The sequence below is a fragment of the Bos indicus x Bos taurus genome, chromosome 23 (assembly GCF_003369695.1).
Source record: "Bos indicus x Bos taurus breed Angus x Brahman F1 hybrid chromosome 23, Bos_hybrid_MaternalHap_v2.0, whole genome shotgun sequence".
In the NCBI taxonomy this organism is placed as follows: Eukaryota; Metazoa; Chordata; class Mammalia; order Artiodactyla; family Bovidae; genus Bos; species Bos indicus x Bos taurus.
This window is the reverse complement of record NC_040098.1, coordinates 5,237,119-5,255,948: the sequence shown is the minus strand read 5'-3', so window position 1 is coordinate 5,255,948 and position 18,830 is coordinate 5,237,119. Positions and strand designations below refer to the sequence as shown.

The 18,830-nt window shown below is 38.8% G+C and overlaps 1 protein-coding gene across 2 annotated transcripts in view; it reads right to left on the bottom strand.

Annotated features, from left to right (window-relative positions):
* COL21A1 (collagen type XXI alpha 1 chain) overlaps nt 1-18,830 on the bottom strand; it is a 233,946-nt gene that overhangs the window by 74,143 nt on the left and 140,973 nt on the right. For both annotated transcript variants that reach the window (XM_027524052.1, XM_027524053.1), the window contains one exon: nt 428-481. In XM_027524052.1, coding sequence (XP_027379853.1) covers nt 428-481 — 54 coding nt within the window. The remainder of the gene's footprint in view (nt 1-427; nt 482-18,830) is intronic.

Here is an 18,830-nt window from a genome sequence, read left to right as displayed (position 1 = left end):
ATAGATTAAAGAAAAACACCAATTATACACAACAGAGTTTAATATGCTAACATCAAAGTAAAGTAGAAATAAAATGTTTAAAATTTATTTACAAAAGTCTTATATCCCAGGCTTTATAAAGCAAAAGCAAGGAAAAGTGAGGGCATTTGATACTCTAACAGGGCTTTATATGATAAAAGTTAAGAGAATTTCTGTATAATCAAAGTTACTCATCAACTTTTAAATACTATAAGATTTACAACACTATAGATTTATGGCTTAAAATTTTAAAGGAAATTTGTAAAAGCTTTATGTAAACTATATACTAATCTTAACCTAGTCATTTAATATATGAGCATTTATTGATAGCACATTTATAACACAGTTATTTCAAATTTGAAGTAAAATGCAACATTGCTTAATTTTATAAAGAATAGGTTTCTTCAACCTTCGATCCTGGTATTCCATGAAGCCCAGGAAAACCAGGAAGTCCACGGTCACCCTGAAAATAAAACAAATTAATTAAAGAAAACACATTTCAGCCTAAAAATATCAACATATACTCTTCCACCTCATTCTTGACAAAATCTATTGGAAACAAATCTGCAAACAGTTAAATATACATCTACACTAAAACCCTGTCTCTATAAAAGACTAATCCTCTTTTAGCAGAGTTTCATTTATAATCAGAGAAGGAGAATATGAGAGGCCAGGAGAATCTCATCAACAGTCCTTACCCAACCTTAGAGAGCAGTCATCCATTCTAAAAACACTTAGGCTTTTATGTGGCTAGACCTAGGAGTTAATGGAAATGGCCGAGGGCTAACACTCTCCTGAGAGAGCTGTCCTCTGAGGTCCCAGCTCAGTGCAGATAGACCTGAGATGAAAGTCTAGGATTCTGTGGAGGATTTTTCTCCTATTGCAGATCTCAGTACATTGTTTGTGAAAGTGAAAGTGAAGTCACTCAGTCGTGTCCGACTCTTTGTGACCCAGTGGACTGTAGCCCACTAGGTTCCTCTGTCCATAGGATTCTCCAGGCAAGAATACTGGAGTGGGTTGCCATTTCCTTCTCCAGGGGATCTTCCCAACCCAGGGATCGAACCCAGGTCTCCTGCATTGCTGGCAGATGCTTTAACTACTGAGCTACCAGGGAAGCAGGTGTATATTCATATGTGTCTACCAGAGCCTCCTGTCTCACTCATATATACCCATTTAGCATTCCCTCCAGAGAGGGTCCTCCCGCCCCCAACCTAGGTAAATGCAAGATCCACCTTTCCTACCAGGGCTACCAAAACTGGTCTGCTTTCCCCACCAGAATGATGTTGTTATTGCGAACCAGGGAAACAGGAAAAAAGGTACAGTCTCTATCCTCACGGAGAAGGCGATGGCACCCCACTCCAGTACTCTTGCCTAGAAAAGCCCATGGACAGAGGAGCCTGGTAGGCTGCAGTCCATGGGGTCGCGAAGAGTCGGACACGACTGAGCGACTTCACTTTCACTTTTCACTTTCACCCATGGAGAAGGAAATGGCAACCCACTCCAGTGTTCTTGCCTGGAGAATCCCAGGGATGGGGGAGCCCTGTGGGCTGCCGTCTATAGGGTCGCACAGAGTCGAACACGACTGAAGCGACTTAGCAGCATAAAGAGGGAAGGATCTATGTGATCTCCAGAAGAGGAGAGATGGAGAAAATCACAACAGTGTGATATTTGGTGGACATAATTTTAATACTTATTTCTGTGGGACTTAGTGCTGCTGTCTTACCTTCAAAAATCTTAATTGTCAAGACAGAGTTTCAAGAGAAGCCCAATGGCTCACTCAGCAAGATTTAGGTTAATTCACGTTTATTTAGGCAAATTAAGACACTGCATACAAAAAAATGTATGATTTCCTTAGCTGTCTGGTAGAGAGAGAAGAAGATGTGACCAATTATCTATGATAGATGTAACTCTTAAAAATTGCAATTTTAATGAAGGTTGTTTATTCACACGTTTTAAAGAGTTGACAGTTATTCAAGGCATAGAACCCTTGAAAGGCTACTCTTTCCACCCTAAATTCCAAGTCACCAAATCACATGGTTACCTTACTACCCCATTTTTCCATTTCCAGCATTAAGGTGAGAGAACTACCTATCTGAATTGAGACAAGAGTTGAAGGTCAGGTAGACAAGATACACTCTTGATAAGATGGAATTTAGCTGACTAATCAGTACTTAATAAAAGTACAAAAAGAAGGGTAAACTGAACTCCCTTTAAGGGTGAACCTAGTCCCACCTAAGAATTCCATTCTCTGACTACTTATAGAAGACACCATCTTCAAACTGGTGATATTTTCCTGGAGATAAGATAAACCAACCTAAGATGAAGTGAGAAGACCAGGAAAATTAACCCACACTGGAACCAAGAAAACATAAAATCTGGACAAAACTACCCTCAATGTGCATAAGCAAGATTTTTAAGTAAAACTAAAAGGCACAGCATCCATATTAATATCCAGCAATGAAGAGGGGAGGAGCAGAGAAACAGTAAAATGCTTGGAGATTACTAAGGCAATATCTACAAAATACAAAGCACAAGAAAGGGAAACTCAAACCCAATACACTCAGCCAAGTAGCGTCCAAGGTTTAAGAGTAATAGGTAGCAAAGAAGTTGTAAAAGTAAGCCCGTGTCTACCTACAATGGTTCTGTAATGTGAAAGACAAATGCTGCTATGTTTGCCATTAAGCAGTTGAGTCATCAGTTACTGCAGGAAAGGTTAGCCTACGTTGATTAATATAAAAATTTATCTACTAGCAAAAAGAGGCTGCCAAATAATAATATTTAAAAAAAATAAATATGGCGGTGGCTCTGAGGCTAGGTAGTGGCCACTGAAAAATTTTGGAGGTTGGAAATACAGTGATTTGTGTAATGCAGTGAATATTTGGTGAAAACCTTGCTTGTAATTAACTGTAAAGGCAAAGAATGCATCCAATGAACTTAGCTAAAGAACTGAAAAAAAGAATGACAGTATCAGGAATCAGTTGGTATTGGCTACATCTGAAAAGGTAACTATAAAAGAGATCAGTACAGAAAAGAATCAGCCAGTTTTCAAGTTGCAATTAAAAGAATAGACCAAGTCTAAAAATACTGGGATAGGGAGAATACACCTTTTAACCCCCATCTCTAATAGGCAAATTAAGAAATTGGAGAAGGCCTTTGAAAGAAGTTCAGTCAAAACACAGCCTCTGTAAAGGAACAACTCAAGTGTGTGCCCCTAAAAACCATTCTCAGTTCAGTCAGTTCAGTTCAGTTGAGTTGCTGAGCTGTGTCCGACTCTTTGCGACCCCATGGACTACAGTACACCAGGCCTCCTTGTCCATTGCCAACTCCTGGAGCTTTCTCAAACTCACGTTCATTGAGTCAGTGATGCCATCCAACCATATCATCCTCTTCTGTCCCCTTCTCCTCCTGCCTTCAATGTTTCCCAGCATCAGGGTTTTTCAAATGAGTCATTTCTTCGCATCAGGTGGCCAAAGTATTGGAGTTTCAGCTTCAGCATCAGTCCTTCCAATGAATATTGAGGACTGATTTCCTTTAGGATGGATTGCAGTCCCTTGCAGTCCAAGGGACTCTCAAGTCTTCTCCAACACCACAGTTCAAAAGCATCAATTCATCAGTGCTCAACTTTCTTTATAGTCCAACTCACATCCATACATGACTATTGGAAAACCTATAGCTTTGACTAGATGGACCTTTGTCAGCAAAGTAATGTCTCTGCTTTTTAATACGCTGTCTACGTTGGTCGTAACTTTCCTTCCAAGAAGCAAGCATCTTTTAATTTCATGGCTGCAGTCACCATCTGCAGTGATTTTGGAGCTCAAAAAAACAAAGTCTGTCACTGTTTCCAATGTTTCCTATTGTATTTGCCATGAAGTGATGGGACCAGATGCAATGAACTTAGTTTTCTGAATGTTGAGCTTTAAGCCAACTTTTTCACTCTCTTTAATTTTCATCAAGAGGCTCTTCAGTTCTTATTCACTTTCTGCCATAAGGGTGGTGTCATCTGCCTATCTGAGGTTATTGATATTCCTCACAGCAATCTTGACTCCAGCTTGTCCTTCATCCAGACCAGTGTTTCTCATGAGGTACCCTGCATATAAGTTAAATAAGAGGGTGACAATATACAGCCTTGAAGTATTCCTTTCCCTATTTGGAACCAGTCTTGTTCCATGTCCAGTTCTAACTGTTGCTTCTTGACTTGCATACAGACTTCTCAGGAGGCAGGTCAGGTGGTCTGGTATTCCCATCTCTTGGAGAATTTTCCACAGTTTGTTGTGGTCCACACAGTCAAAGGCTTTGGCATAGTCAATAAAGCAAAAGTAGATGTTTTTCTGGAACTCTCTTGCTTTTTCGTTTGATCCAATGGGTACTGGCAATTTGATATCTGGATCCTCTGCCTTTTCTAAAACCAGCTTAAACATCTGGAATTTTGCAGTTCACATACTGTTGAAACCTGACTTGGAGAATTTTGAGCATTACTTTACTAGTGTGTGAGATGAGTACAATTGTGCGGTAGTTTGAGCATTCTTTGGCATTGCCTTTCTTTGGGATTGGAATGAACACTGACCTTTTAAAGTCCTGTGGCCACTGCTGAGTTTTCCAAATTTGCTGGCATATTGAGTGTAGCACTTTCACAGCATCATCTCTTAGGATTTGAAATAGCTCAGCTGGAATTCCATCACCTCCTCTAGCTTTGTTCATAGTGATGCTTCTTAAGGCCCACTTGACTTCATACTCCAGGATGTCTGGCTCTAGGTGAGGGATCACACCGTTGTGGTTATCTGTATCATGAAGATCTTTTTTGTACAGTTCTTCTGTGTATTTTTGCCACCTCTTCTTAATATCTTCTGCTTCTCTTAGGTCCATAGCATTTCTGTCCTTTATTGAGCCCATCTTTGCATGAAATGTTCCCTTGGTATCTATCTCTAATTTTCTTGAAATGATCTCTAGTCTTTCCCATTCTATTGTTTTCCTCTATTTCTTTGCATTGAACACTGAGGAAGGCTTTCTTATCTCTTCTTGCTATTCTTTGGAACTCTTTATTCAAATGGGTATATCTTTCCTTTTCTCCTTTGTCTTTAGCTCTTCTATTCACAGCTATTTGTAAGGCCTCCTCAGACAGCCATTTTGCCTTTTTGCTTTTCTTTTTCTTGAGGATGGTCACGATCCCTACCTCCTATACAATGTCACAAACCTGTCCACAGTTCTTCAGGCACTCTGTCAAATCTAATCCTTTGAATCTATTTCTTACTTCCACTGTATAATGGTAAGGGATTTGATTTACCTGAATGGTCTAGTGGTTTTCCCTACTTTCTTCAATTTAAGTCTGAATTTGGCAATAAGGAGTTCATGATCTGTGCCACAGTCAGCTCCCAGTCTTGTTTTTGCTGACTGTATAGAGCCTCTTCATTGTTAGCTGCAACGAATATAATCAATCTGATTTTGGTATTGACCATCTGGTGATGTCCATATGTAGAGTCTTCTCTTTTGTTGTTGGAAGAGGGTGTTTGCTATGACCAGTGCGTTCTCTTGGCAAAACTCTGTTAGCCTTTGCCCAGCTTTGTGCACACCAGGACCCAGGAGAAATGAGCAGTGACCCCACTGGAGACTGAACCAGACTTGCCTGTGACTGTCCAGGAGTCTCTAGCAGAGGGGTGGGTTGGCACTGGCCTGCTGCAGGGCTGGGGGCACTGAGTGTAGCAGGGCATCATGCATGGGACCTTTTGAAGGAGGTCACCATTGTCACCATTATCTTCATTACCTCCACCAGAGTTTGGCCCATGTAAATTACAGGGAGGGAACACAGCTCCACCCATCAACAGAAAATTGGATTAAAGATTTACTGAACATGGCCTTACCCATCAGAACAAGACCCAATTTTCCCTTCAGTCTCTCTCCCATCAGGAAGCTTCCATAAGCCTCTTATCCTTCTCCATCAGAGGGCAGACAGTCTGAAAACCACAATCACAGGAAACTAACCAATCTGATCACATGGACCACAACCTTGTCTAACTCAATGAAACTATGAACCATGCCGTGTAGGGCCACCCAAGACGGACGGGTCATGGTGGCGAGTTCTGATAAAATGTGGTCCACTGGAGAAGGGAATGCCAAACCAATTCAGTACTCTTGCCTTGAGAACCCCATAAACATGAAAAACTATTCTCAAATTCTCTAAATTACTAAAAGTTGCTTCAAAACATTCTCTCAAGCTGGACATGATGGTTTAATAAAAAGAAACTGCTACTTATTATTAACTAACCAGTGAATGCAGAAATGGCCATGACTAAAATAAAACTGTGGATGATGCTACAGGCCAGAATCACAAGTCAACAATACAAAATTACAAATAAATATTTGCTGTTGAGAGAATTATTCTACCAAAAGAACCACAAATCTGGACTAAAAGAGACTATGACTGTGCAAAACTTTTAAACAAAGTTGCCTTGTATCACCACTGCTTTTAATGTTTTTCTGCCAGTTTTTACTAGCCCATGAATTAAGACAAAATATAAAAATAAAAGAGGTAAAACCTGGAAAGAAGAGTACAAAATATATTTATTTATGATTATATCTCTATTTGCCAATATACCTATTACCTTGAAATAACTGATAAGAGAAATCAGTTAATTGCTGTTTTAAAAATTAACATACAAAACAGTTTTTATATGTATAAGCAATAACCAATATAAAAATATATTAAAGAAAATGTTCTACTTATAATAGGACCAAAAGAGACAAAAATTCCTACATATAAACTTAGGTAATGTTGAGAACCAATACAAAATAAATTATAATATTATTCCATTGAGTTTTAAGATTGAAATGAGAAGAAAGGTAAATCACAATCCTGAATAGGAAAACTCAATACTGAAGTGATGTTAGTGCCTCTAAAATTAATCCATAAATTCAAAGGAATCCTCATTAAAATAGAAATAGAAACCTCTTTTAAAAATTGAAAAAAAAAAGATACAGGACTTTATGTGGAAAAATAAGCATGTAAGAATAGCCAGGAAAATTTTGATCATAAAGAGTAATGAAGAAGTACTAGGCCTGCCAATATTAAATCACATTATGAAGTGACAATAATTAAACAATTTGGCCGTGGAGAAGATGTAGACAGATAAGTGGAACAGAGTGGAAAGCCAAAAACACTGGACCCAAATGAAAATGGAAATTTAGAAATTGTGAATTGGTTTAGAAATGGTTTTTAAAATAAATGGAGAAAAAGTGAAATTTCATAAATACTGTTGCAGTAATTGGCTATTCTTTTAGAAAAAGAAAGGTAAAAATATGAATACTCATCTAACTTTACTCCAAATACCAAAAATTTTTAAGATTAAAATATAAAATAATAGAAATTTTAAAAATTAAATCATGCATAATTGTATTCAAAATGTTAGAATGCTGAATCTTTCTATACAGATACAAATATAGGAGAAAAGAAGTAAAACTTTATATATATGTACATATACATATATTATATATATACATATTTTAAATTTCTGTATGACTAAAATTCTAAAAAACAAATTAAAACACATAATATAATTCAGGAAAATTATTTTCACAGAATTTATGACATGCATATAAAAATCATTCTTAAAAAAGATGAACAGCCCAGAAGGAAAAAAATGCATATGAATAAAAATCAAATTGCAGAGAAGTAACATTATTTCCATGATTATACAGTGGAAGTGACAAATAGATTCAAGGGATTAGATCTGATAGAGTGCCTGAAGAACTATGGATGGAGGTTTGTGACATTGTACAGGAGGCAGGGATTAAGATCATCCCCAAGAAAAAAATTCAAAAAAGCAAAATGGTTGTCTGAGGAGGCCTTACAAATAGCTCAGAAAAGAAAAGAAGAAAAAGACAAAGGAGAAAAGGAAAGATAAACCCATTTGAATGCAGAGTTCCAAAAAATAGCAAGGAGAGATAAGAAAGCCTTCCTCAGTGATCAATGCAAAGAAATAGAGGAAAACAACAGAATGGGAAAGACTAGAGATCTCGTTAAGAAAATTAGAGATACCAAGGGAACATTTCATGCAAAGATGGGCTCAATAAAGGACAGAAATGGTATGGGCCTAACAGAAGCAGGAGATATTAAGAAGAGGTGGCAAAAATACACAGAAGAACTGTACAAAAAAGATCTTCATGATCCAGATAACCACAGTGGTGTGATCCCTCACCTAGAGCCAGACATCCTGGAGTGTGAAGTCAAGTGGGCCTTAGGAAGCATCAGTACAAACAAAGCTAGTGGAGGTGATGGAATTCCATTGAGCTATTTCAAATCTTAAAAGATGATGCTGTGTAAGTGCTACACTCAATATGCCAGCAAAATTGAAAAACTCAGCAGTGGCCACAGGACTGGAAAAGGTCAGTTTTCATTCCAATCCCAAAGAAAGGAAATGCCAAAGAATGCTCAAACTACCGCACAATTGCACTCATCTCACACGCTAGCAAAATAATGCTCAAAATTTTCCAAGACAGGCTTCAACAGTACATGAACCATGAACTTCCAGACGTTCAAGCTGGATTTAGAAAAGGTAGAGGAACCAGAGATCAAATTGCCAACATCCATTGCAAGAGAGTTCCAGAAAAACATCTACTTTTGCTTTATTGACTATGCCAAAGCCTTTGACTGTGTGGACCACAATAAACTGTGGAAAAGTCTTCAAGGATGGAAATACCAGACCACCTGACCTGCTTCCTGAGAAATCTGTATGCAGGTCAAGAAGCAACAGTTAGAACTGGACATGGAACAACAACAAATAGGGAAAGGAGTACGTCAAGGCTGTATATTGTCACCCTGCTTATTTAGTTCATATGTAGAGTACATCATGTAAAATGCTGGACTGGATAAAGCACAAACTGGAATCAAGATTTCTGGGAGAAAAATCAATAACCTAAGGTAGGCAAATGACACCACCCTTATGGCAGAAAGCGAAGAAGAACTAAAGAGCCTCTTGATGAAAATGAAAGAGGAGAGTGAAAAAGTTGGCTTAAAACTCAACATTCATAAAAGTAAGTTCATAGCATCCTGTCCCATCTCCTGGCAAATTATGGGGAAACAATGGAAACAGTGACAGACTTCTTTTTGGGGATCTCCAAAATCACTGCAGATGGTGACTGCAGCCATGGAATTAAAAGACACTTGCTCCTTGGAAGAAAAGTATGACTAACCTAGATACCATATTAAAAAGCAGAGACATTACTTTGCTGACAAAGGTCTATCCAGTCAAAGCTATGGTTTTTCCAGTAGTCATGCATTGATGTGAGAGTTGGACTGTAAAGAAAGCTGAGTGCCAAAGAATCGATGCTTTTGAACTGTGGTGTTGGAAAAGACTCTTGAGAGTTCCTTGAACTGCAAGGAGATCCAACCAGTCCATCTTAAAGGAAATCACTCCTGAATATTCACTGAAAGGACTGATGTTGAAACTCCAATACTTTGGCTACCTGATGCAAAGAACTGACTCATTTGAAAAGACCCTGATGCTGGGAAATATTGAAAACAGGAGGAGAAGGGGACAACAGAGGATGAGATGGTTGGATAGCATCACTGACTTAACGGACATGAGTTTGAGTAAGCTCTGGGAGTTGGTGGTGGACAGGGAGGCCTGGCGTGCTGCAGTCTGTGGGCTCTCAAGGAGTCAGAAATGACTGAGTGGCTGAACTGTACTAAACTGGATACTGTTTCCAAAATCACATGACAGGGTACTTTACCTTACTCACTAAAAAATAATTACAAATCAAACCAGTATCATTTTGAACTTATAGTAATTAAAATCAGAAATTTTAATGAGTATCAATGCTGAAAAATGTGTGGGAAAAGATATTTTCCACATACTTGTTGATGGAGTACACACTTTCTTGAAGGTAAACAATTTGCATTAAAATTTAGTTATGAAATTAACCCTTTGATTCTCTAATCAATTCCACCTCTGAGAACTTTTCCTATGGATATACTCAGAAAAATTTACTGAGAAATACATACAAAGATGTTCATTACAGTCTTGATAATATACCCACACTAAGGAACCACAGCACCCCTAAGTTAGAGGTTCCTTAAGTTGGAAAAAAACAGCTCCTATAAGTCTATAGCTGTGATTAAGCTTCTGTTTACAGTTTCACTCACAAAGCCTTTTTGAATTTTCAACTTTCCACTAAACTGCTTGAGTTTTTTTCAACTCTCATCTTTGGCACATAATGCCAATAATCTCTCTTCAAATAGTTCTTTGTATGGGTCATGTGATTTATTAGACCCCAATCTCCTTGAGAAAAACATCCATTCTCCATGCACTCCTATTTTGTCTTAGTAGATGTGATCATTATTTATCAATATTTATATTCTCACTTCTAAGCTTATGGGGGAATCACACTTGTCTGACACTTGAAGTTGGTGTGGTTTACAAAATTTGCTCTGGCTAAATAATGATGAATGGAAGTGGTTTAAGAACAGCTGTTTGATTCTCCAAGGACCTGGTAGCATAATTAGTTATAATCTAGAGAGTGAAACTTCTGTTAGCCTGAGTCTGCTAAGAACTTAGTTTAATTTAATGAGCAATAAATCTTTTGTTTTAAGGCATCAGCATTTGGGATTTGTCTGTCATTGCAGCATAACCTACTCTGTCCTAGCTGATGACTTAATGATGATTCATGATAATTTACTGAATAAATAAAATACTTCCATTTTCTAAAATACAGTAAATACTCGAGTCCTCCAAGAAAATTCCATTAACATAATTATTTTGAAGAGTCACACTCTTGGTTTCCACTTAGTTTACAAGAGATTAGAATCAAAGAGAATCCAACATTTGCAGTAAAGTAGTTCCATTTTCTCCAGGTTGCCTCCAACCCTTTTATGACTGATGAACATGCCTTTGATGAGACTGTCAATCTGATAGGTTGATTGAGAGTCACAGTCTCCAAAGTTAGTCTGAGATTACTTCTTTGAGTAGCAAGAAAATATGAAAACTAATATTTTAAAGCTCTCATTCTTTTAAAATTAACATGTGACTGGGACGACCCAGAGGGATGGTATGGGGAGGGAGGAGGGAGGAGGGTTCAGGATGGGGAACACATGTATACGAAATTAAATGAAAAAATAAATAAATAAAATAAAATAAAATTAACATGTGTCTGTGTTTTTAATGTATATAATCCTTTGTTCAGTAGCACAGTGTATAATTCATACATATACATGGGACTACATGTCCAAATGAATTGACTCATTGGAAAAGACTCTGATGCTGGGAGGGATTGGGGGCAGGAGGAGAAGGGGACAACAGAGGATGAGATGGCTGGATGGCATCACTGACTCGATGGACGTGAGTCTCGGTGAACTCCAGGAGTTGGTGATGGACAGGAAGGCCTGGCATGCTGCGATTCATGGGGTCGCAAAGAGTCGGACACGACTGAGTGACTGAACTGAACTGAACATGCCCAAAAGTTTTTCATTGCAAAGATTTTGCAGTTTAAAAATTTGATGAACTAAAATCTAAAGTGAACAACCCCTTCCTTCTCAAAAGTGATTTTTTTTTCTTTCTTAAAGCCTTTATTTCTGAGATATGGCAGAAACATCTTACAGGTACACATGGAAAAGTAAGATTATGAATCCACTCGCATGGCGCAATCAGTGCAAACCATCACTCATCCCTCCAGCCTCCTCCTCCCTCCCCTTTTCCCCCTCCTCCCCTGCCCTTCCTCATCACTTCCCCCCTTTCCCCTCCCCTTCTCCGCAGCTGCTCACAGGCCTTCCCATACTGCAGCTAACAGAGCAAAAAAGGAATAATCACACTGTTAAAAAAGACTCTGGTCAAAGCAAAAAAAAAAAAAAATAGGGTGAAAAGAAAGCCACACTGAAATGAAGACATTTTGTTTCAACCCCTAATTCTTGAGTAAATTCAGGCAGATGACAAGTTTCTCATTTCTCAGTTTCAAACTTGTAAAAAAGGGATCATTTAGCTCACAATTACTGTAAAATGGGCAAGGCATGATTTATGCTACTAACCTTATAGGGCTTTTTGTGAAGAGGCATGCGATAGAGAATGCATGTGGATAACATACACGCAAGTATGTCTAAAAATAAAACAGAAAAACTAGACCCAACAGTAACACCTTCAGGCATCCAAGATAGTACACGTCTTATACCTCTTCTTTGTTTCTTATCCTCTTAGATAAAAGCAGACACTAAGTGTCACATGGGCTCAGGCCATAATGATTTACTGGTAGCTGTTTAAATCTACTAGTACATTCCCTCTCTAACAGGGGCATTCCCTTGGGCTTGGGAGTCACCGTTGGACTACGCCTTCCGGAGCATCCCTGCCACAGTTAATCAGTGACCACAACACAGGGCACACTCAAGTGAAGACAAGAGATGAGAGTCTGAAATCAAGAAAAGACGAAACATTCTGTAAAAACTCAACAAAAGTTTTAAGCTTCCCAATGACGGCAGTAGAGAAAAAGGAAACAAGACAAGAAGTGGCAGAGCAGCTAAGAAATGAGGCAGGAAGTAGAATGAATGGTTATTCATCATGAACTGAGAGGCTGAATCCAGTATAGTGCCCTACAAGGAAAGAGGGTGAAGAATCAGGAAACAGTCCAGAGTCTGCAAAAGCATCTGCAGACGTAGGGAAAGACAAAACACACAGGTCAGCACCACATGGACAGATGGGAGGGAAGCTCAGCCAAGCCTGACTCCAGAGAAGATTTCTGGAGGGTCCTGCTGCCTTGGAGGAAAAGCTTCTAAGGAAAGGAGGTAGGAGAGAAGGAAACCATGGTGCCACTTCTTCTCTACAAAGGAGAGAAAGTTTTTCTAAAAGAGCCTTGCTTATAACAACTTCACGATTTCCCCAGATTCAGATGAAACAAAACATTTCATTAAGAAAAAAGTGTGTGTGGATATTTATTTAATAATACTTTATTATTTATTCTACGATTTATAACATATACTTATGCATGCATACATGCATGAGTCATGTCTGACTCTTTGCAACCCTATGGACTGTAGCCCACCAGGTTCCATCTGTCCAAGGGATTCTCCAGGCAAGAATGCTGTAATGGGTTGCCATGCCCTCCTCCAAGGGATCTTCCTGACGCAGGATCAAACCCACATCTCTTACATCTACCTGTATTGGCAAGGGGGTTCTTTATGACTAGCGCCACCTAGGAAGCCCCAACATACACTGATACCAATATATGCTTATCACTGATGTGGATATATATTTGACACATAAATTGATATTCATATTCATTTATATTTAATAATAATAGAATAATAAACTATCATTGGAGGAGAGGAAGGGCATGGGGTTGAAACTGGGACTCCCCAATATCTAGAGAACAGAGAGAGAAGACAACAATTAAATCATGAAAAGGGAACCAGTGAAAGCAAGAGAAAACCTAGGAACATGTGGTCCCAGAAGCCAGGAGAAGAATAGTTCCAAAAAGAAGGCAATAGATAGTTGTGTCAAATGCTGCTGAGACACAGATAAAGAGAGATACCTGAAAACAACAACTCCTGGCTTTCAAAGAGAGGGGAAACTGATGATTTAATCATGCAACATAAGGTTGGGATGGGCAACCTCCTGGAGGGGGTTCAAGAGAGTTTCTGAGTATTTACATTGTGATGGGAAACAGAAAAATAGGGGCTAGCTGAAGGAAGCTTTGTAGTGGGTTTACCTTGGTACGTTTCTGATGGGTCATGCCTTGGGTGACTGGGAAAATTTAATGAAGAAAGATCAAAGTAGCCATATGGTCCAGCAACCCTGCCCCTGGGCATGTAACCTAACAAAACTATAATTTGAATAAGTATCTGCATGCCTGTGTTCACAGCAGTGCCATGTACATAACCAAGACATAAAAACAGCCTAAGCATCCATCAATAGATGGGTGGATAAAGAAGACATGGGGTCTATCTGTCTGCCTATCTATCTACAGTAGAATATTACTCAGCAAAAAAAGAATGAAATAATGCCATTTGCAACAACATGGATGAACTTAGAGATTATCACACTAAGTGAAGTAAGCCAGAAAGAGAAAGACGTATACTTATGTGTGGAATATAAATATAATATTATATATATATATAAAATACAGCTTATATGTGGAATCCAAAATGTGACACAAGTGAACTTATCCATGAAATAGAAACAAACTCACAGACACAGAGAACAGACTGGGGGTGCCGAGGGGGAGGGCCTGGGGGAGCCATAGAGCGGGAGTCTGGGATTAGCAGATGCAACCTGTTATTTACAGCATGCATAAACAAGGCCCTACTGTATGGCACAGACAACTGTACTGAATATCCTGCAGACAAACCACAAGGGGCAGGAATATGAAAAAGAATGCTTACATACATCACATCATGTGAAACGTATGTGTGCAGGCCAGGTTGCTTAAGTTATGCCTGACTCTTTGTGACCCTATGAATTATAGACCACCAGGATCCTCTGTCCATGGGGATTCTGCAGGCAAGAATACTGGAATGGGTTGCTGTGCGCTCCTCCAGGGGATCTTCCAGACCCAGGGATCGAACCCACTTCTCTTATGTCTCCTGTATTGGCAGGCTGGTTCTTTACCACTAGCGCCACCTGGGAAGCCCATAGAACATATATGTATATATACACACACATACACATGACTGAGTCATTCTGCTCACTCTGAGTCATTCTGTTGTACAGAAGAAATCAGCACAACATTGTAAATCAACTTTATTTCAATCAATTTTTTTTTAAAGAAAAAGCTTGAGACACAGAAGAGCAGGACTAATGAATAACACAGTAATGGAGAAGGATGAGACCTAGAGCATGTAGGAGGGCTGGGCATTACACAAGGACAGTTCACCATGGCAACAGAAGAGAGGGCAGAATAGAGCTACACACACATCAACGAGGGTAAAGGGAGCAAAACAAGGTTTACGGCACTCCTGAAGGTGCAATCCAACACTAAGAGAAACAATAATGGATAAACTACAATTTTTTTTTTTTGGCAGTTTACAAATCACCATGATGATCATGGTCATCACCCCTAATTTACAGTGTTTAATTCTGGTCAAACATATGCCTGGCCTTAGTTAGTCTGCACAGCAAGGCTGTGAAGAAATACTTGTAGCCCAACCTTCTAGATTTGGGAAAACAGATTTAAAGACATTAAGAAGCATGACTAGGAAGGTGAAGCAGTCTAAATTCAGGGTACAGCCTGAAACTTGTCACTGCATTAAGCCTTCCCCCACCTTGCAACACACAGGGGCACACACCCACGTTGGGCCACGGGGCTATCAGAAATCTACATGGGCAGACTACTCTCCCTAGTTAAGAAAGAAGGAAAAAGAAGAATAAAGAAGTAAAAAGTGGCCCCTTCCTAAGCCAATTCTATTTCTCCCTCCTATGTCATTACTGGCTTTGTTTAAATTTTATTAAAAAAAAAATCTATCTACAGGAACACTGCTAGAGGTGAGAGGTGAAGAAGTAAAGCCACTGGAATGCTGAATTTTAAAATATTATTCCCTAATAACCCTTTCAGCTGGGTCCTTTATTACTATTCTCAACATATATATATTGGAATTCCTTGATTGTGTAATAGATATCACTGTAACATCACTTCAGCTTTTGCCTTTCAAAGCCCAGATAATGAGGCTTATTCATCTAAGAAAAGGCTCGCTCATCACATGATGCCCTGATATGATGCTGAGAGCAAGTGGACAAAGAGATCCTGAAAAGACAATTCAAGTGTTTGATGCTCTGATGAAGATACTAAACAAAATGTATATAATTGGTACCATAAAGATAACCTTAGTTAGAATTAAGATATATTTTTTCTTAAACCCTAAAAAACCAAATGATGAATTTGAACAAAGTCTGGCTAGTTTAAAAAAATTATTAATGCTTCCTGTGTCTCTAAAATTACATTTGCCATGCAAAGTTTCATAGTCAATTAGAAAACCCATAAATATACATCAGTTAATCAACCCAGCTTAATGTTTTTTAACAAAATATATTTCTCCACATGATTTAAATATATTAGGCTTCCTTAAGGTTGGGGAAGTGCTTTGAAGTAGCTAAAGTATTTCTTAGAGTCCAAAGAATAGCTTTGGACTGAAAGTCATCAACTGAAGACCATTTGGTGGATAAGATGTCCTCTTAATTTTGTAAATTCAGGGAAAAAGAAACCATACAAAATCTATATACATTCTCTTCCCTGATATGTGAGGAACAAATGTTACAGTCAGCAAGAAAGTGCATATAATTTTAATTATCTTAAGTGGAAACTCCCATGGGAGTTTTCAGTGGAAATCCACAAAATGGAAATTATTCTGGGAAAATATCCCAACAGAGAACAGTACATGTGGAACAATCCCCTGAAGACCATGGGTGATGCCTGGAAAAAATGCCCTGATTGACCACAAGTCAAGGCCATCCCCAGGGTATGTTTTCAACCTTCCCTTTGCTGAACATTCTGGAGAGAGAACCAAGGAAAAGCCTTTAACTCACTAAACTATTGTAGCTCTCCAGTAAAGCAATTCTCAGAGCCACAGGGGATGTCAAGAGGGAAGTTAGGGGCAACACATTGGGATTTTAGGCCCATAGTCACGTCCACCAGAGTTGACGCCCAAACAATGAACTTCAGAAAACAACACTGAACAAAATCACTGCTAGGCTGAAAACAGAGAAATTTATATAAACATACATCTTATTCATTTTGTCTTCTTCATTAGAATATACGGCTTTCTGAGAGTCACTTGCTTCTATTTTAAAGATAATACAATGACTCAAAATGATAGAGCAGGTAGCTTAAGAGGCAACTAATAGAATTATTGTTCTTTTTTTGCCTAAATTTTATTTTATTGGAGTATAGTTGGTTTACAATGTTGTGTTAGTTTCTGGTGTACAGCAAACTGATGCTGCTCTACGTATATACATATATGTATGTGTGTGTGTGTATATTTTTTTTCATATTTTTCCATTACGGTTTATCAGCGGATATTAACTATAGCTCCCTGTGCTGTACCGTAGGACCTTGTATTTATTCCTCTTTTTATAAGAGCTTGCATTTGCTAATCCCAGCCTCCCACTCTCTCCCTCCCCGATCCGTCCTCCCCCTTGACAACCACAAGTCTGTTCCCTGTGTCTGTGAGTCTGTCTTTTATAGATTGCTGTTCTTTGCTTTTAAATAAGGTGTTTTACTCCAATTCTTTTATGGTGAATGAATAAAAATCCACCATTTAAACCCAAGTCAACACAAAAATATTTAAACAAATATATTCATTTATCCATTCCTAAATACATTTATTCATGCATGCATACTTTTATATATGCACCCCATGCCTGAATCAGGCTACTTGTGAACACATTAAAGAAACAGCAATGATCCTGTACACTAGAATAGAATGAGGTGCCCGGCATGTGGTCTCAGAACAAATATCTGCAGCTTCCCAATGGGATCCCTCATTCTCATTCTCAAAGAGGAGTTGGGGGTCTCTCATGATAGCCCAGAGCATTCAAATATAAAACATCTCCATACCTGTGGGCCTGGCCTGCTCTCCATCACTTCCTAAGAAGCACCTTCATCATTTAAAATAGGCAGAGATTGCCAGTGGCTAAAAACATTCACAGAGGCCCAGGTCCCTTGAGAGGCAGGAAGATTTTGTACCATTTCTTCGAGAATTCCATCAACTGCTGTTGCTCTGTCTTCCCCGGCTCCGCCCAGCATTACAGAGCTGCCCTGACAGATTCCACCTTCTCTGTATCTTTTCCGGTCACTGACTGTCCTGTTTGCCCTAACATTTCCTGCCCAGGACACATGCCAGCCACCCCCATGCAACAACCCAACCACAACCTCATTCCTTGATAAACCAACCAGAACAATAAAACAACAAACATTTATTTAAGGAAAATCCTGTACCAGGAACCACACTAAGTATTTTTCATATGTTATCACACTTATTTTGTGATATAAACCTATAAAGAAATCCCCATTGATTCAACAGACAAAATAAGATTCAAAGACATCAAATCACATGCCAAGATCAAACAGCTTGAAAGCAGCACCCCCATCATGAGATCTGCCAGGGGGTCCATCCAGAGATAGTACTTGAGCAGCTACAATTCCCTATAACCAGTATGAACAATCACAAAAATATAAAATGGATGGAGTCCAGATCAGTGTTTCTCAGGTGTGAATACCATGCACCCTGTTTTTAAAAGGCAATCATTTTGCAAGGCTTGTAGCTGGAAAATTAAGCACAAGTTTTCATCAGGTGCAAACAGCAGAAGAGCCTGCAAAGAATGCAGAAATAAGATTGTGCTTTAGGAATTAAGCCAACAAATCATCTTGGCGATCTAAGCAAATCCAAATGGCCTTCTTGGATATGGGCCAGCTTCCTGGATCCAGGATTGGATCCTTGGGGAGGTACTAAAATATTGAACAAATTTAAAGAACATGGTTCTTCCAATTTAAACAAAGAATGCATTAATAAATTAAATACCCCCAAGCACCTAAAATTAAAAAAACAAAAAATAAATAAATGAACATGGCAAATCTCAGAGCTATAGAAAAGGAAAGTCAGACAAATGTCTGCACCCACAGAATCCCTACAGGAGAAAGAAGTCCATCCAGTTAGACTAAAATGGGTTTCTATTGTGGAGATTGATAAATGGCTATAGGTGACTAACATGGGAACATACTCCACTCATATAATTCTCTTCTAAGAAGGCAGCTCCCTATGGAGCTTAGCCACAGACAGAGAACACGGCACCAGGGCAATGCAAATACTGGTGCCATTTGCCAGTGGTCATTTCGGACAACCACTTTGT